Consider the following 19,917-nt stretch of genomic DNA (forward strand, 5'->3'; position numbering starts at 1 on the left):
TCCTCAGCTACTGCTAAAAGCTGATGGGGAGCTTTTTGAGGCGTCTCCAGGTTCACGTAGGGAAGACTATGAAATCCAACCTTCCTAAAATTTTGCATCTTATTAAAAGTTTCTGACAGAGGCTTCTTTCAGTCTGAACCAGTAACCATATTTTTACACCACCCTTGCCTTGCTGCAACCCCTCCCATATGCTGCCGTCACTTTCTTCCTCCAACTTTACTTGGCATTCCCCATTGGCCTTTAGCACAGTTGGCAACAGCTCTCACTTCCCCATACCCCTCCTCCCCCTTTTTTACTCTCTCATCCTCTCTCTAGATCTCAAAGTTCCTGCTCTGATCATAAGAATAGATAAAGGTGATGTTCATAGATAAAGCAGAGAAATGGAAAAGTGCTGCCTCTTAGTCACTAAAAATGTGCATGAATTGAAATAATTATTTTTGCAGTGTTTATATTCTCCACAGTGCAATCCACTGTGAAGGCTTAATTTATTCCCTGTGATTTGTATGAACTCGTCCTCTGGATTTCTAACCCATCAGGTGTCTTTCCCATGCAGAATGAACCTTTGGACTGTTAACCTGTCAGTCATTGTCAGTTTGCTAAAACAACCTAATGAGGCATGAAGAGTTCAATCAGATGAATCTGAAAGAGGCTGACAAGGCTGGCATTTAGTAATCCTCCAAAGCCTGCATCATGCTGTGTGTGTTTGCACTTGCGGGACCTTTTCCTCGGGCCACTTTAGTTTAAAAGAGACTTGTCAGCAGCCTTGCCAGGCAGTGGGATTCTTGCGCAATTCATGAGATCACAATCACAAGAGAATCAATCTCTCCAGATTTCAAGCTATTCACTTGTAGCCAAGCAGTCAGTTACTCACCAAGCAGTGTTCCATGAGAAACTACTGGCCAACACCTGAAACATGCAGCTCTGAGCATGTTATAAGTGAGATATAATAGCTGGTTTGTCCAGTCACTTGCCAAAGCAGTTCTGTGAACATGCTTTCCTGCAAGAATCTTTTTTTAGGTGCAAGTTTTCTTTACAAAAACAGCAACAGTTGCCTAAAGAGAAACGATCAGCACGGACAGTGCTCGAGGCCCTTGCGACCGATCAGTTTAAAGTTAGCCCACTGTATGGAGTGATAGACAACTCATACAATCATCCCAACCACCTGTCAAGTATTGTTTTGAATGTATGTGGTGGTTTTTCTTTCCTCTGTAAAAAACCTTCAGGTAGCAAGTAAATCTTACCATAGGAAATTATTGATATTTTACATCTTTAACAAATAAATTAGATCAGCTGAAGTAAATGGACTGCTACTTATAAATTGCTTTTCTACTGTAACTGCACTCAAAGCGCTTTTTTACTACAGCCCAATCAAATACACTCATCCTCATGCAAGTGCTTTTTTAAATACTTCAGTGCTTTGTCTAACATTTGCACACACATTTGCACAGGGGGTAACTAGCTTGCCCAGGAATACTTCAACAAGCAGACTTGGGAATCGATCCTTTGGATTGGTAGACCCTCCCACTCTACCTACTGAGCCTCAACAGCCCTGTTAGTGGACTTTAGAGGTTCTGGTCGGTGTGTGTTCTGAAATAAAGACTTTTAGTAACGATCTTTTAATCTACCTCTTGGCAAGAAAGTGAAATACTACATTGCCTTATAATAAAGTGATGCTTTTATTTAATAGTATAAAGATCAAGTGGAGTCATGACTTTTCAAATTCTCTTGCGTAAAAAGCCTGTAAGCTCTGCTACACTAGCTTCATAATCATCCTATTATTCATCTGCTAGCTCATTTGGACTACATAACCCCTGATTTGGATTTCGCTCTGTTCACCTAGCCTCCTTTTCCGCAAAGCTTCCCTCATTGTCAGCTGTCACCTCTTTCCTTCTCTCCTCCATCGAGCCATTTCACATATGGAGATGGAAAACAGACTGAGCAGAAGCTCTGCGAGAGGAAGGAAACTATATACGAAGGAGGGGAGAAAAAAATCAAACCGGCTGCCTTTTCTCAATGAGCTTCAAAGAGCCGTCACATCAGAGAAGCGAAGCTGCACACTTCTTTTACTCTCCCAGTTCACTCCTTCACATGCTCACGTACACACCTATTATTTCACACTCAAACACACATCTAGGATGCATTTCCTGCCGATCCTCATGTGTTTTTTTTTTTCCTTGAATTTTCGTTGTTTCATTCCCTCAGCGCTGAATCACATTTTCTGCTTTGCACCGTCACTGCGCGATAAACCCGTTGAACTCATCGTCTCTCCCTCGCTCCCCTCTTCCTCTGCCTTTCTGTCTCGCTGTGTGTACGACTCTGTAATAACACTGTCTAGTCTCAGGTGGCCCATCATCCTCGGCTCCTCTGGGGTAATGCAGCGAGTGCTCGACTAAGTGCCGCAGGCGAAGACATCCTGAAATGATTGAGCAAATAAATATCTTTGCACCTCTAGTCTGGCATTGTTTGCTAAAACACAATCAATTTAACCTGGAATTGTCATGAGCCGTCGCCAGACCTTAAAGGGACCTTTTTCCAGCTTCTGTTTTAGAGTTGCAGGGACAGATGCACAGTGTGGCTGTGTGACGTTTGTGTCTCGCTGCAGCACAATAAAGGTTGTCAGGCAAGTGGCTTTCTTTTCGCTTCTCTGCTTTGTTACCACTCACCAGTGTCGCCCAATTTCCTGTCACACAGAATGCAAATAACTCGACCTCTTTTCTGAGAGGTATTTGCTTTTTTTTGTGTGGGTTTTTCTTTTTTATTTTGTGGAAAGCTGCACAAAGGAGCTTGTATACTGACAGCAGTCAGTTATAGCACTCTTTTATGTAACAGGAGCAAAGCAGTTGGAGACACAGTGACCTGTCTTTTTTGCTCTAATCAGGGCAGGTCAGTTAACACAGCTACTCTGGTTCTCCATTCACTGAAGACAAAAACAACTGTTTGACTCGTACCCTCAAATGATGACATATATCCATTTCCAACGCCATTCACGTCAGGTTGTGCTTAGTTTTGTCCCCTTTCATATAAGATCAATAATCAAGACTCAAATCACTGAGCTGTGCTGAAATTGATCTTAAAATGTTCCGTTATTACTTACTTCTCGAAAAAAATCTCTGCATATATTGTATATTTTATTTTCTGCACATACTGTACATATGGTGTTTACTTATTGTGATTTGCTGGCCTCTCTTCTAGCACCAATGTGGGACCGTATTTAGTTGTACTGTTGTACAAAGTATGACTGCTATGGCAATAAATAGTTAAAGTTATAATATGATACTTTACACGTTCATCAGAAATTCAAGCGTAGCTGCTGTTTTCTTATTTGATCTTAAAAATCCTAGCACAGTAGGGATTCTTCTAAAGGTTGGGCTTACCCTTTGGTTATTAATGTTCTGGCTTGTTCCAGTCTCCCTCCATTTCCCCATCTATTGTTTGTTTTGCCATTGCCAAATTAAAAGGTCATGGAGCTGTTTATGGTTAAAGTGCTCTATCTTAACAAAGCTGAATGATTTGTTTTTTCGTATAATTAAATCAGTTTTACTGGAGCCGGGAGAAAGATCCTTGTGTACCCCAAAATCTAATTTGTCCAAACAATGTAAGATTATACTTTGAGTTATCTTGACTGAATGTCTACCAATCCATGAGGAAGTATGTGTTTTCATAAAAAAGGATTTGGTTTGGAGTAGACTTAACAAATGGTACACGCTGGCCTGCGGTGACTCTGGATCATCATTTACAACGAGAAACGATTTTTCTGACCAGTCTGAACATTGTTGAAAACTGATTGTTAGCAGTAAAGTAAAATGAAGAGTTGCAATGTAAGTCGTGATGTTTTTGCTTTCCAGGCTCAGTGCTGGATGTGATCAAGCATATCATCTCACGAGGGGAGCACAAGACCGGCGTCCTGGATGAGGCCAGCATAGCCACAGTGTTGAGAGATGTTCTTGAGGGCCTGGAGTACCTACACAAGAACGGACAGATCCACAGGTAACCAGGCTTGTTGTGTTGAGGGTTTATTGAGCAGAAACACAGCCCCTGATATTCTCTCCTCTGTTGCTCTAGTAAGTGTCATGCTAATAATATGTCTGCTTTGCTACCCTAGGAAGTTATGTTTTTATGCTGGGCAGTTTGTATTTGTATTGAAGCATATGTGTGAACACAGTTTAACTGCAACATTAAATCACATCATGCTGTCTGCATAGAAGAGATTCCTGTATAAATTTATGGTAGGCCACCAAAACTTGATGTTTTTGACATGCAGATTTAATTATTAGTCCTTAATATTAATGAATACATAAATCAAGCTCAGACGTCTTTCCTTAAAAGCCATGGTAATGGCTGCTCTCACTGGGCTCATTAAAGGTTTTTATAATGGACTATATCAATCACACATCTGTAGTAGAGCTGTTCTGGTTTAACTTTCTTAAAGAAACAGAAAAACAAATGTAATAAAAAAACAGGCCTAAACTTTGACTTAAAGTATATTAATAAAATTTTAAACAGCCATAGCTGAATTGGTGTGTGATATGGTTAAGAGGGTTAAAAATATTAATTAAAAAAATTAAGGTTGTGCAAATCTGGTAATTGAACTCAATGAAGTAATTTCTCATAATATAACAATATTGCTAGAGCCTGCTATCCTCGTGCTTTGTTTTTGTTTTTTAAACCACAAGTGGCACAAGTTTATGCCCCTTCTCCATCATCATGGATTTCCAAGCTAATGGGCTGTTCAGAGTCTTTATACACTGCACTGTCCGAGGTAGCTAGGAAGAGAAAACTTAAACTCGCAAATGCTAGTTCTGTTTCCATAAACATGCAGATAGTAACTGATCTCAGAGCATGCTAGTCTTCCCATCGATCTTCCATCAAAGACCAGAGGTTTATCCACAAGGGGCATGAATAAAGAACCAGAAAAAGCTGGTGACATCACAGCTTGCCCAGCTCCAGCCTTTGTAAACCGGACACTGCCATGAAAATGACACATGCTACAGATTCCAGTGGCCAATACTCAAATAGTTAAATTAATAGCCACCCACTGATATAAATACAGATATAAATATAAAAAATATATTTATATCTACATTGATTAGATAGTTTGTTAAAGGTTGCAGCCACCTGCTGTTTGAACCTTCTGTTTTGAGGGGCAGCCAATCAGGAGAAAGTTTTCTAAGTATGGAATATGAGTTGAAATGGTTTCTTTCCCACAGGATAAACAGATATGCTACAATAAGGTCCAGTGCTTTAAGATAAAGAATCATTTTGAACTTGCTTGATTTTGTTTTAAGAAAATGATATGTTAATGGTTTGTATCAGATTAGTCATCAGATGAGGCATTTGACTGCGCACTAGTAATGGACACGTTCACTTCTGAAGGTCAGGGTCATTGTTATGTATATTGTGGCAATACTTCACCAGTGGGATGCAACAAATGGGGAGAAAAAGCAGCAATGATTGCTTTGTGGCTTACCACTTAAGAATGATTGTGAATGAAAATCAGTCTGTTCAATTTAGATGTATCATCTTAGTTTAAAAACTGTGAAGGCGTAATTACTGTGTTTTTAATAGGTGCTGAAAAGCATCTGAAAGCAGACTCACAGCTTTCACAGGCTAATGATGATAAAGCGTTTCTCTATGAATATGCAAGTTAAATGTGTCAATGACAGATTTGCATGCCACAGGAAATACCAAAAGCTCCCCTTTAAGCCAGTTCAAGACCTAGCTAAGTCCCTGCATTCAGGCTGTTATAATGAACTCTAAGCCACCACAATATTTCCTACGAATGTAATATTCATTGCTCACTTATTCACACTCCTCTGTTCTCCCACCGGCATTCGCTTAGCCTTGGTCAGGCTACGTGCGTAAATAATGCATAGCTTTTTGCCATGGATAAGTGCTCAGCAGTAATCAGAGTAGCATGCCAATGAGAAACGGAGAGAGGCTTGTTCGACCATGAGCTCGGATGAGGAATGTATTGTCAACAGCTGTTTGGTGAACTAATAGACAATGATATCATCAGCTCATTAAGCTGCTAATTAGAAAAATACTGTGTCATATAGAAAGTACAGATGGAGGTAAAAGGACTTACAATAAACACTGTTTAAATTACGGTGTTAATTAAAAGAAAACTCCACCACAGCGGTGCTCTGCTGCAGGATGCAAGTGTCAACTTTCAGCATGATCTGACAGGGTTATCAGTCAGTGCCAGAAAAATGTTTTTGCCTTTTTTACTGGTGTCTGTTGGAAGGAGACAATATAGAATTGCGACTAGATCGTTAATCCAGCCCTGGACTACAAGGTGTGATTTGTGAGAATGAAAATGTAACGTAACTCCAGCGTTGAAAGTTCTTGACGTGAAGAGAGTAAAGGGTCCGCTGACGAGCGTTTGCTGATGTAAATATCCACGTACGGCCCTGTTTTCACCCCATGTAAGCTGGATCATATGAGTCGGAGCCTCGGGGCAGGGGTGAGGAAAGAGTCAAGGGGGTGAGGCTTTATGAGACAGGAGGGGAAAACAGAAAGTGTCACATGATACGTTCCATGCAGGCCAGGACTGCAGGAAAGCAATTAGAGTCTTACGACCTGAGCTGTAGGCTGAAGCGGAGACATTTATCACAAGACGGTGAATTTCTTCACCTTCTCATTCACAGCAGTCTGAAAAGTCCCTGATTCAAAGGTGACACTTGTCCTCTAATTTTAACAGCATTCAGTCACCAAACACATAAGAGAAGAATAAAACTTGTGCTTGACTTTTTTCCAAGTTGATTTGTTGGAGTTCAGTAGCTAAAGCCTCCTGGGCAGCAGCGATCTTACTGTTGTGGTGAGCTCTTGGTGTTACTCATCTCTTAAACTTCACTAATGAGGTACATGAGAGGGCTTTGCTGAGCAAATGACTCACTGCGTGGTTTGGGTATGATCAAGTCATGGTGGTCTCGGGGACCTCTGCGTTTGATTTCAAATACAATGTGAAATTCAGGGATATGGAAACGGCAATTAAAGTGGATGCAGAAGAAAAATCATTTTGTTGGGATGATGGTATTCTGGAAAGAGGGGAGGATGGAAAAATCTGCAGAAGACCCACAAGGCACCTAATAAACCTTCTTTTTACTGCCCTGTTAGGGCCACTGTGTGCCTGGCACCGGGATGTAATGTCATAGGAGGTGACCTGGTAGAGATGCAAGGTGCACAGTCTGCCAGATGAGAATGATAAATCTTCTTGACAGTTTCATACCACGGCTGTTCCCACCTGACTATTGCCCGGCTATAATTTCAGCAGGTCGTAAATATGAAAACACCACATGTATCTTGTTCACCATTTAGTATCTTTTGCTCAGATAACACCTTTTAAATTCTGGAAACATTTTAGAATTTGGTTACACTGGATATAAAGGGGCGAAACACTCTACTGAACATATGTCTTGATAACTCTAAGAGTTCTTTTTTTTTCTCTTTAAATTTACTCCCCCCACCCCATATCTGCTTCAGTATTTCTTTGAACTTGCATGGTGCATTGTGTCACCAGCTCCACTCTCCTCCTCCTCCTCCTCCTCCTTTTCCTTTCCTGTGAATCTTAATGACTGGCCACACTCTGCAGCCCTTTTTCTCAGAGCATCACAATCTACTGCAGTGAACCACAGCCTACACAGTTCCTGAATGAATGCAGGAGGTTCAATTAGATCGTCTTCATCACGCTTTGTGAATGATGGAGCGCTTCACGTGTTTTTGTTTCACAGCAGAGCGTGTTATAAGAAAATCCTCATACAAAATTATTTTCGAGGGATTATTTGTTTTCGGTCAATTTCAACAAGCTGAACAGGAGCATGTCACGACTGCAGTGGTGATGATGATGTCATATATGGAAATGTAGATGCTGAAGTCACTCTGAGGACATGAGAGAATCATTGCTAACATTACAGTTTCTTTATAAAAGAAGCATTAAAGTTAGGACTGATGTACCTTGAAAAGAAGCTGTTTTGAGAAACAAAGAGTATTTGTCCATTGGTATCAATACATCAACAGTGGGTTTTTTTGTTTTTTTCCCTGTTTGAAATACCTAAGCAGCTGTATAATATTACAGTCACACTAGGAAAAACAGTGGTTAGTGGTTGGAGAGCTAAATTATTGCAATCATGTGTAATAATTGTGCTGTCTCCTTGCCTTTTGAAATAGTTGCTTTGAAGACAGGGACCAGGTCTGCGATCAGTAACGGTCAGTTGTCTTCAAAGTGACTTTGGTGCATCAATACTGCGATAAACTGGCACTAACACTGACTCAATCTGCTCTTAATTTGCAGTTGAATGTGTTGAAATTGGAAATTACATGCAATCTGTTTGTGATTAACTATGATAAATTGCAAATTTGTTGTTGTCTGCATACAGAGAAATCCACATTAACTCCTTACATTCAACCAGAACCTCACAGATTTAAGACAAATTCAAAAATGCTTCCACAAATTAGGACGTAGATTCTGCAGGATGACGGTGTAACTGCAAAATGACATTGCATGGCAAGGCATGGTTGACCTTGTTTTTATGTAATAACTGGTTGCTGCCTGGTTTTATTGAGTCGAGTCCCCTGTTGTAAAGAGACACAATGCAGATGAGTTCGATTCACTGGGACATAATGACTCAGATTGCAACTTCTTGCGGCCCTCAAGTACTTCTTTAAAAATTTCCAATCCTCCAATTTTGAATCCTGATAACTTTTTTCCCTTGTTGCCTCCAGCAGGTTGAAATTTTAATGTCCAGTGATATATCAAAACAGTTAGGCGACGTTAATGGGCTACATATAATTTAATTTGATGTCATGTGGAAAGAACCATTAAGAAAAAAAAAGAAAAAAAAAAGGTTTAAAAACCCACCTTTTAATATAAGGAAGTACAAGTAAAACTGTAATCTAATTCAAATATAGAGTTTTAGGAACTAAACACCTCTGTTCTGTCTGCTTTAGCTGTAGTCTGTTTTTAAACTCAGATTAGTAAATGTAGCATGCCAATGCAACAGTCAGCATTGCTAGCACCAACATATTTGACTTGCAGCAGTGAACATGTTAGCTTACCAGTGTTTGTATTTTGCTCAGAAGACTATTGTGCCCAAACTACTGGCTGTACACTCTTAGGCTTAGACTTTAATACTGAAAAGAACCTACTAAGACGGCTAGAATAAATGCTGAATCACAAGCATGAAAAGACACGACTGGACCTTCAGAGAAAGACTGTGACTGTGCAAATGAGGAGAGGTAATCTGAGGATACCTCCAAACCTTCCTTTTAGCTTAGTTGGTCCACTCAGCACCCCCCCTTCCAGTCCTGTTTTAAATAGCAACATCTAACTATCAGACGTAAAATCTTCCTATCCTAATTTCTGAAGTAAAAATGGTCGTCTAAGAAAAAGTAGCAAGTGCGGGGAACTATGAGATACTGTGACCTGATGTCACCGAGCTGTTATGTCAGGGCGGCGAAGTGACAGCGGGACAAGCCGGAGAACCACGAGCTCAGACACTTGTATGACAGAAGACATTTCTAACAGTCTGTCTCAAAGCCAGCAGCAAACGCTGTCATGTTCACTTCTCATCCACCCTTTCTGTTCCTCTGCATCTGTGTCCCTACAGTGACTGTTACATAATTGGGCTCCCCTAGATATAAATTCACATTAAAGTATTGAGCACAATCAGCTCTTTCTGCCTCAGCTGTAGCTTAGAGAAGACATTGGTACAACCAGCATGCTTAGTATCCCAGCCTGCTTCTCCATAAAGTCACTTAGCCCTGAAGTAGGGATCTCCATCTTTAACATTCCTAATGTCCTAATATTGTCACGTTCGCTGCCTTCCTTCCCTCTGGTACTCAGCATTTACCCACTCCCTGCCACTACAACATCTTTTGGCTGTGTGGTGTTTTCAGTGAAGCACTCTTACTGAAAGTGGCCTCTACACTCAAGTATTCATCAGCATTTGAACCAAAAATCCAAAGCGTGGCCTACAAACTCTTGGCTCCCTTATGCACACTTTCTTGGGTAAAACTGTGCACCCAGCTTGTAGCTGCAGGAGAAAAGGCCTGAAGCCAAACTGCCTTCTAGATCCTTGAGTAGTTTTTGATAAACTGGAACCTCTGGACAAATCTGAAAATCTAAAGGTGTAAACGTGCTTCAGCACTCGTCTTGTCTGACTATCTTTCATCAAGAATCATAAGAATCTGTGCAAAGACCACACTTCTCTCTGCAGCGTTTTCCCCTCCACATATTTGGTATTTGGCTTGTTCTTTTACAGTCTTTCTGGATTGAATTATATTCCTAATTAAGTGGTGAAGAGAGCCTTTGTTTCTTGGAAGCTGTGTCAGTCTCATCTCAAACACTGTGCTCTGTAGCCTATTCTATTTTTACATTCATTCAGATGCATTTTAGTTTGCAGGCTGGATCCTACAGCATTCGATTTCCAGGCTTTTTACTGCACTGCCTCCATCTGGTAGCAACATAAACTGCTCCGTGATTCTGTCTCCTTTGAATCGTTTGTCTGCTTGCCGATGCAATTTAAAGTGCAGTCTTGGGGTGATTTCTGGAAAGCAAATCTTTCGGGTGTAGTAATCTGTACTTGGCATTCTGTGAGCTTTTAGTGTTACGGTGTTAAAATGTACAGTGATTTCCTGAGAGGCTGGACAGCACAGAGCACTAGCTGTGGTCCTCAGTGACACTGCTGCTATCCTTTATTTATTTTTATTTATTTTTTTATATCCTCGCCTTTCGCTTGACCCTTCATCATTATCTCTGTTGCTATGACAACTCTGTGTCTAGCTGGTGAGGTGGCAGTATTCGTTCAGTGTGGCAGACAGGCAGGCAGCCGTCCCTGCTGAATCCTCTTATCGCCACCAGGGGAGGCTGAGCAGGGATGAACAAATTAACCACAGACTGTGTCTGTAATGAAGTCTTTCAACAAAAGAAATGGTGCTAAAATTATAAGAGCTAGTTGCTTGATGACGCCTCCTACACATTGTAAGTGGGTTTGAAGTGAAAGAATTCCTCAATACTCAAATTATTCAGACTTTAAATGTCTTTGCAGTGTTGATGTGACGGCTGTGTGCGAAATGTTCGTTTCAGATACAAATTCTTGTCTTGTCTTCGCAGAGATCTTAAGGCTGGAAACATTCTCCTCGGGGATGATGGTTCAGTGCAGATTGCAGGTATTTACCCAGAAGGCAACAGCGCCTTTCCTCTGCTGTCATTAGTGATTGGAGTTAATGTGCCGCAGCCTCATTTATTGCTCCCCCGTTCGACATCTGAATGTTTCTTGGTGTATTTATGCACAAGAGCTGCGGCCTGTGGAGGGAAACAAGCTCTCTTGACAATAACATTATTGACTCGCTGCTTTGGGCTATTTGTGTGTGTTTGTCTCACTTTCTTTTCATTCAGACTTTGGCGTCAGTGCCTTTCTAGCCACGGGAGGTGACATCACTCGAAATAAAGTGCGCAAGACTTTCGTGGGAACGCCATGCTGGATGGCCCCAGAGGTCATGGAGCAGGTCAGTCCTCGTCTAGGAAGGAAGTAGCCGAGTTTCTTGGAGGCACAAACGGCCAATCGCAAAGCAGATAGTTTTGTTTTGACCTAATTTTAGACCGTTTTAGAAATCTGCCATTCTGCTGCACCACCACCAGTAAGGCAGGAGGAATTAAACTAGCAGATTATGATGAATTACTCTAACAGGGTGAACAGCTTCTGCTTTGAGCAAATAAAGTTTTTACCAAGTAAACAGTCTTATCTTGAATTTTATTTTTTTTACTGCAGTGCAGAACTAGCTGGAGCTAGTGAGGAGTCTGATGTAGCTTTTGAGTTGTATGAGGTGATGCGGTACAAAGTTGTAAATCACTGTCTTTCTTGAACAGGTGAGGGGTTATGATTTCAAAGCAGATATTTGGAGTTTTGGGATCACGGCCATTGAGCTCGCTTCAGGAGCTGCACCTTATCACAAATACCCACCGATGAAGGTACAGTTTAATATACCTAACAAGCTAGATTATTACTATTTTACCGTAACGGTGAATAGACGTGAGTCAAAGTCTTTCTCGTGTCTTTTAGGTCTTAATGCTGACACTGCAGAATGACCCTCCAAGTCTGGAGACCGGCATCACAGATAAGGAGATGGTAAAGAAATACGGAAAATCCTTCAGGAAGATGATCTCACTGTGTCTACAGAAAGACCCTGAGAAAAGGTGCTTTTATTATAATTTACTTGTATACATTTTTTAATCAAACACAATTTTTGCTCATCTGCGGTAATTACAAAATAGATTTACAGTCTGTCAGTTTACACTGAGTAGAGCGGATTTACATGTGAAACAAAGCAACCTGTAATTGGAGTCATACTGAGCAGACTTGTTGTTCCAGCAACATTGTTTCACTAGAAAAAAAACCTAGTTGTACAACATTTACAAATTTATTATTGGCAGCCGCAAAGCCGAATCAGTCAGATTAACAGAACTAATTCAGTGTCGCTGTTCTTTTTCAGGCCAACATCATCAGAGTTGTTGAAGCATAAATTCTTTCAGAAGGCAAAGGTAGGTGTTTGAGCTGCCTCCACACCTTAGACCGAATCTTTCGCACAGTGAGTCAGCAGCATCTCTGCTTCAGGCAGCTCTCGAGGTGGTTGATGAGTAAAGGTCTGTGTCCGCTCTAGTGTTTGTGTGTGAATGGCCTCAGCTCAGACTGTGCTGTTCATGACTGGATGGATTGTTTGTTGCTCGCAAAGTTTTCAGATGATAGAAGCAGGGAGTGTAATTGATGAGTCACAAGATGAAAACAAACCAATAACAGTTTGTGCACTTTGGGTACTTTTTCAACTTGTCAGTGTGTCTGATCCAAGCTGAGATCATTGCAGCATTACTCTTATTATTGTTATGTTTCTAACAAAGGCAGGGATAAGCGGTCTAACGCCAGTGTCTGGCTGCCCAGTACCCAAGCAGCTGGAACAACCAGAATGCTGGCTCAGCAAGTCACACAGCCCAAATACAACCTGGTTGGTTTTCTAGCTGTGATCCCTGTTTGCTGTAATTACTACAGTACCGTGGGTGGACAGAAGAGGGCAGACTTTGTCAGTCTTTTATAGCTGGGGTGTTGTTGAGCATGCAGCAACTACTTTTAAACAGCCATTTATAAATTTTTCTGTTCATCTTGTTAAATGTTATTTGTTGTTATCTTGCAAACAAGGATACTTAACAAACTTGCTGTAACTTCAGTCATCAGTAAGGCATCTTATTGATTGAGGCTTAGTATGAGATTTAAAAAGACTAGCTGACTTGACTCTCAGAGTGAGACTTTGATAACTTGGCAGCAAAACGTTGCCCAGTAGAAGTCTTGAACTCATCAATGTAAAATTAGAGGCCCTTATTTTGATGACTCAGTGGACTCGTGTGCCATGTTACACCACACTAGTAGGCGGTTGAATGTCCTTTGGCCACCAAAACTTATTCAGTTCTTTGCAGCGTAGATTCAATAAGGCAACAAGCAGTTTAAGAGGTGTACTTAATAAAGTGTGCGTATATGATTCAAATCTAGGTCAAGCTGTCATGTTTAAAGTAAAGTAACTGCCCTTTTGTGTGCAGTCTGTAACCATGTCAGAAAGATGGTGGCATATTTAGTGGCTGTTTTTGAAATTTCTTGGATCGGTTTGTCAACTTCTTAGTGAATTTGGTGGATACTTCCCAGCTTTGAATGCACAGTTGTCTTAGCGATACCTCTGGTGTACCTAATGAATTGACCAGTGAGTGTATACAGGGTCATTGGATCCAAGTGTTGCATGTTTTTAAGACGGGTGTGAAAGATTTTGAATTCAGTCCTAAATTTGACCAGAAGTCAGACTGACCCATGATAAGCTTCCGTTTTTCCTCGTCAAACATGTTTGAATAAATACAAATGTTGATGATTTTTGAGTATGTTTCTTTCTCTCCTGACAGACACACGAGTATTTACACGAGAAGTTGCTTCAGAGGGCGCCGACAATAACGGAGAGGTCAAAAAGGGTAAGGCAGCAAAGCTTTAAACCTGCTTCTCTACTGCTATGAAGATCAGCTCAGATGTGTTACATGTGAATGCATCAGGTACGTCGAGTGCCAGGCTCCAGCGGTCGGCTGCATAAAACAGAGGACGGCGAATGGGAATGGAGCGACGACGAGCTCGATGAAGAGAGCGAAGAAGGCAAAGCAGCTGCTGCAGCCATACGGGTAAATGGAACTTCCTCCTTTTTTCCCCCCTCACATGCACATATTAACACTTTAGCTGTAGTCCACGTGTTGTGTTGTGTTGTGTCCTTTGATCACTGTGCTCTGTTTAAATTGTCATTCTGTGCAGTAGCATGTTTGTCCATGTGTCTCACCTATGTGTGTGTGTGTGTGTGTGTGTGTGTGTTCTGTCTGATGGCCAAGGAGCAGCAGGTGAAGCCTGTTAGTGCCCCCAGGCGACAAGTGCGCTTCTCCTACCCTCTCGAGCTGCCTGCACCCAGGGTTGTTCACTTGCCACCCTAATACAGATGGCATTCCCCTAACAAGGAAGGACTCTCACATGTTAGCTGGGTTAAGCCTCATGAGGGGAAAAAAAACTGGATTATAAAGTTTATCTTTAGAGCTGTGATGAAACTGATTAGCAGGTCTCGTTTGAATAGAAAAACAAATCTGCACATAAATAAGCTGTTATCCTTGAGATAATGCTTGGTTTGTTTTTAGCTTTCTGTAACTTTACACTAGTAATTAGCAGACTGCAGAAAAACTTTACTGCTTTGTTTCTGAGCTGAAATCTGGACATGCTGTAGATCATATGTTTGTAGAATTTGACCCACAAGTCATTCTCATCAGAATCTATTAGTCAGGATTGCAGGTCTGTCTTTAAACAGGGAAAAAAGATATATATATTTCACAGGGGAGGAAACCAACTGTAGCTCTCACAGAAGTGTTAGATTTTAATTGGATTCAGATTATCAGTAGCGCTTTGCTTTTGGAGAGCATTATTTAAATCAAAGGCGTGAGAGTTACCGTTCCTGGAAGCCATCTGTATTTTTAATCTGTCTTTTTAAAGTAACTTTTTTTTTTTGTAATTTCTACTGACCAAATCACATTTAATTAAAACAAGGCAGGTAACTTATTAGCCGTGGAAAACGATCATTAAGTGCACTAATAACCATCAAGGGAATAAAACAGTGTCTGCTCCTTTCTCGCTGCTTTGTAATTGGCTGCTTGATGGCAAACTGAACTTTCACTGGCTCTAAGGCTCTAAAGCTCGTTATATCTCCAGACTCCTTGAATTGGCGGTCAGTTATTTAAACTCTGCATATTTTTAATACCAACCTGAAAAACTCCTCTCCACAGCGATGTAATTAAAGATTGTTTGTGCTGTGCAGAGTGGCTTTGTGTGAGTCCGAACACAGAGCAAATGTGATTTCTGGCATCAGTCCAGTCCTTATCATGTCCTCTCAGTGAAGTCGGTTTGTCTTCATTTGGTCTGCAAGGCTTTTGTTTATCGCCACATATTTTTTGGAGTTGGGTTAAATATGAAGTTTTCCCCTTTATTATTCACAGGTATGCAGTTTGACTTTTAAAAACGTTTTTTTTATTAACTTATTCCGCTTCTCTGCTTTGCAAATACTAAAAAATATAACTGTGAAATATGTTACCACTCGTTTATACCTCAGTCATGTTTCAGTTTAATTTCATGAGGTTTATAGTGATGATGTAATCTTTCTGGGAAATTAAGCTGAGAGGATTTCTGTGGATAACACAGGTACAAATTAATTTATTGCTGGGTATAGCTGTAATACAAACTGAGATAGCAAAGTGTGGACAAACTTGCCTGAATCCAGACTTTAAATCACTCTGCTCCACTGAGTGGACTGACAGTTTTTTTTTGTTTGTCTGGTTCAGGCGAAACGGCAGTTTCTAGGTTTAATAAGCAGTGACAGGGAAAATCAAATCCACTCTTCAGTGTCAGACTTGAGGAGTCAATAGAAGTGAGATAGAATACGTGTGAATGAGGAGTCAGTGAAGCTGCAAGGAACAGAGGTAGCGAAGGTAGACGAGTTTAAATACCTCGGATCAACAAGAGACGAGTGTCACGGGTGATTTGTGACAGACAGCAGCAAGAGTGAAAGGGAAGGTTTACAAGATGATAGTAAGACCTGCTATGATATGTGATTTGGAGGCAGTAGCACTGACCAAAAGACAGGAGGCAGAGCTGATGAAAAGATGTTAAGATTTTCATTGGGAGCAACCGGGATGGGCATAATTAGAAATGAGTACATCAGAGGGATGGCTCAGGTTGAGATGAGAAGTTGAGAAGTTGGAGAGGCAAGGCTGAGATGGTTTGATGTGTGCAGAGGAGGGATAGTGGATATGCTGGACATTGCATTGGATTTCGAAAAGAGGAAGACGACAGAGGATTACAGGATGTAGTGAAAGAGGACACGCAGAAGCTTGGTGTGACGGAGGAAGATGCTAGGGTTGGGGTGAGATGGACGTAGATGTGACAACCCCTAATGGAAGTAGACGAACGAAGACAAGTGTCAAACTGAGGAAGGAAACTGAGTGCAAGGAGTTAAAAATTCTGTGTGATAGGAGGGAGGTTGATGGGTTTCTGTCAGCTTACCTAGAAAACAGAAAAGGCTGTTTTCAGTATGTCTGAGATGGGATTAAAAGTCCTACAACTCATTCCCAAAACCTTGCCTGACTAAAATTTGAACCCACCCTCTCCTTCAGTGTAGTCACTGTTGCTGTTAGAAGTTCTGCTTACTGAAACCAGATAAATCAGCCCTTTTAGCATCAGCCACAATTAGCGAGTATTGTTAGCACCGGTTATTGCTTTTCCCAGTCTAATGATATCTTAAGAAAGTTATAATTAACTGTGCGGACACATAAAGGAGGAAAGTAAACGAGTGAGCCTTTTTAATGAGTTTACTACTTTTGTTTCCAGTGTGATTCTTTCCATCCATGTGTGCTTTTATTCTTTTTAATTAATTTAACTCCATCTCGATGAAGTCGTCGTCCTGACTGTTGCTTTCTTTTGTCTATTTTTAACAGTCACCAAGAGTGAAGGAGGGATCACAGAATTCGGAGGTGAGTTTAACCCCTTGTGGACCCATTTTACAGACTCTTTAAATGACCGTAACTCTGTTACCATTTGTGCCGGAGACAAAATTCTAACAGTTTCAGAAAGAAGAGAAAGACAAGCTTTTTAAGGATATTCACTGTATCATGGTAGCACAAAGCATTCACAAGGTATTTGACAGATTACAACAGACAAGGCGAAGAAAATTAGTTTTCTGGGTATGTGTGAGGTGGGTTGCAAAGACTTCAATTTGGAAACCATTGCCTTCACTGTAGTCATCTTGGGAGTCCTGCTTTATTTGGATTGCTTGCAGAGTCCTGTTCAGTTGCACAGACCACAAGCTTCAACATCCAGCACATTAATCTGACTCAGTTTCCCGTCAAAGCTTATCCCTGGAGGTGAGAGTTGGGCTTTCACCTACAAATCAGATCAACCAGCAGTTTTCGGTGGGTTTTCGGCTTGAGCTTGGACTCTGCAGAGTCCAAGCTCAAGGGCGTTATCGCACTAGGTCATACTGTCAGTGGATTCTTCTCATTATCTTCTGAGGCGTCTGAGGGACGAACATTTTGCACAAGTGATTTAAACTTTGCCCTAAGACAGCTGGGATAGGCCCCAAGATCCTGAATATGGATAAGTGGAAGGAAATGGATGGCTGGTTTTGGCCACATCAGTACAACCATTAGTCACTACGCTATAGACTCGCCAGATTTGGCTTCATGTAAGTTTTCTTGAAAATGAAATTTAAGTCATAGGGTCGCCGTCGTGACACAGTGGATGTGGGTACGTGTAGCTGGTTAAAAAGGGGCTTCCAGAGAGTGATCCAGGGGTGCACGAGAGGACCGCCTAGGAGCGGGGTAGTGGCCGAATTTTAATCGGATAAGTTTCCAATTCCAGTATTGACCTGTATATGACACAAAGGTTTGAGATCATCAAAAGTTTCGTCATGAAATCATCCTGAGAGTGACAAATCTTTGTAGCCAGTTTGAGTACGTCTAGTAGGTGTTAACATTTTGACTTTAAGCTAAAAATAAAACCTTATAATCTTCCTTTAATAATAGTCAAACATCACCAAAGTCAGCGACTATCTTAATATACAGACCGAAAAAGTCAATCAACCAATTTTCCCTTTAGGTTTTCCAGACTCCTGAGCCTTTAAGTAGTCATCTCCAGCCTATGGCCGCAGGTCTGGCTGAACTACCTCAGGCTGCAGGTCAAGTTCTGCTGCAGCCCACACCAGCCACCGCTCAACCTACTGCCCAGGCTGCATCTCCCCCACCAGGAGTACCTGCTGCTGCTGTTCCCCCTCAGGCTAGTCTCCTTAATTAATACTTCCCATCATAAGCTTTTACTTAAATGCGAGGTAGAGGTAGTTTGCTCATCTTTCATGTAGGTATCAAAATATAGTATGAAAGTGCAATTTTAGTAAGATTTTTCCTTCTGTTTCCACAGATTTCAGCTGCCTCAGGGGATGTTCAGGCTCCCATTAGTTTGGTATTAAGGTTAAGGTATGTTTGACTCATTTCTCATCGTATTTTTACCTTTCGGTAAACTTTGCGCCTCTCATTTGCATTCTTTCTTTCCATCATCCCTTCAGAAATTCAAAGAAGGAGCTAAATGACATCCGCTTTGAGTTCATGCCAGGGAGAGGTAAGTGTGGATGTCACAAAGCAGTATACAAAATGTCCCGAGGCAAAGAGTTGACTGTTCGGGGTGTCACATTTGTGCATAATCAGTAGGAAAACCGACAGTTTAATAAATTGCATGAGCTGTATTTGGTAAATTGGCTTTTTGTCATTGCAGCCAGGAAAGCACATGGGTGCAACAAAGCACAAACGAGCTCATTTAGAATGTAAAGTGCTGAGAACAGAAGGTGCTGAAACTGCCTTTTTTTGGTTTGTTTATTTGTTTAAGCAGGAAGAGCGTGAGTGTTTTGAAAATTATTAAGCCGCGGTCGTGTTCTGTTTAATATTTGCTTTTATTAAACTCTGTTGTGTTGGTCCACCTGTCACAGTCGTCGTCTCATGCTCTGACTTTTCAGACACAGCAGATGGTGTGTCTCAGGAGCTGGTGTCAGCAGGCCTGGTGGACGGGAGGGACTTAGTAATAGGTCAGTGATTTCAAACATTCCCCTGCCACGTTAACAAAATCGCCTTTTCTCACTCAGCATGTTCTCCTCAAGGCTGAAAATGAGCCTTTTAAAGGGGGATATTTTTAAGTCAAGCAGTTCTGCATTACAGCACATTTACTGCATTAAGCAGGCATAATAAAAGCCTTGCTGTGCAGCCACAAAGGCCAGGGATTCAAGAAAACCTAAAAACAAATAAGGAATATTAGCTGCAGGTTACAGTGCAGGGTTACAGAAGGGTTTGAGATTACAGCATACTTGTGGTATTTGATACAGAAGTTTAAGATATTTAAGATATTTGTATTAAAACACTGTGGGTCAGATTTACAGTGTTACAACAGTTTAAACAAACGAGTTATTTAAAAAAAGAGAGACAAAATATAAACATAGCTTTAGAAATCAAAACTGTTTTTGATAATTGGGTATTGTAACACAGCAAGGTGGAGTGTGCCTCAAGTGGCTGTTCCAGGAATTGCCATTTTTGGCATTTAACTCAGTTTTAAACTCCAAAAGTTGCAAATTAGATCAAAGAAATTGAGCAGGTAACAGCATAATGTTAAATCTCACAAAGGCCTATTCTTGGTTTCCGAGTATAGACAGTGATGTTAGGATGTATTTCTTTTCATTCAACTTAAAGATTTCATCTTTCTTTTTTAGTTGCTGCAAATTTGCAGAAAATAGTCGATGAACCTCAAACCCATAAAAATGTCACTTTCAAACTGG

At 41.0% G+C, this 19,917-nt stretch overlaps 1 protein-coding gene across 3 annotated transcripts in view; it reads left to right on the forward strand.

Moving 5' to 3' along the window:
- Window positions 1-19,917, forward strand: part of oxsr1b (oxidative stress responsive kinase 1b) — a 39,820-nt gene that overhangs the window by 16,780 nt on the left and 3,123 nt on the right. The window contains exons 4-18 of one of the 3 annotated variants that reach the window (XM_085173380.1): window positions 3,846-3,987; window positions 11,111-11,166; window positions 11,396-11,505; window positions 11,867-11,968; window positions 12,060-12,193; window positions 12,490-12,538; window positions 13,934-13,999; window positions 14,078-14,200; window positions 14,402-14,479; window positions 17,042-17,077; window positions 18,201-18,377; window positions 18,519-18,574; window positions 18,664-18,716; window positions 19,108-19,176; window positions 19,852-19,916. In XM_085173380.1, the coding sequence (XP_085029506.1) occupies window positions 3,846-3,987; window positions 11,111-11,166; window positions 11,396-11,505; window positions 11,867-11,968; window positions 12,060-12,193; window positions 12,490-12,538; window positions 13,934-13,999; window positions 14,078-14,200; window positions 14,402-14,479; window positions 17,042-17,077; window positions 18,201-18,377; window positions 18,519-18,574; window positions 18,664-18,716; window positions 19,108-19,176; window positions 19,852-19,916 (1,316 nt within the window). The other 2 variants (XM_085173377.1, XM_085173378.1) reach the window with 2 other exon arrangements.

The sequence above is a fragment of the Neolamprologus multifasciatus genome, chromosome 9, assembly GCF_963576455.1.
Source record: "Neolamprologus multifasciatus chromosome 9, fNeoMul1.2, whole genome shotgun sequence".
NCBI classification, from domain to species: domain Eukaryota; kingdom Metazoa; phylum Chordata; class Actinopteri; order Cichliformes; family Cichlidae; genus Neolamprologus; species Neolamprologus multifasciatus.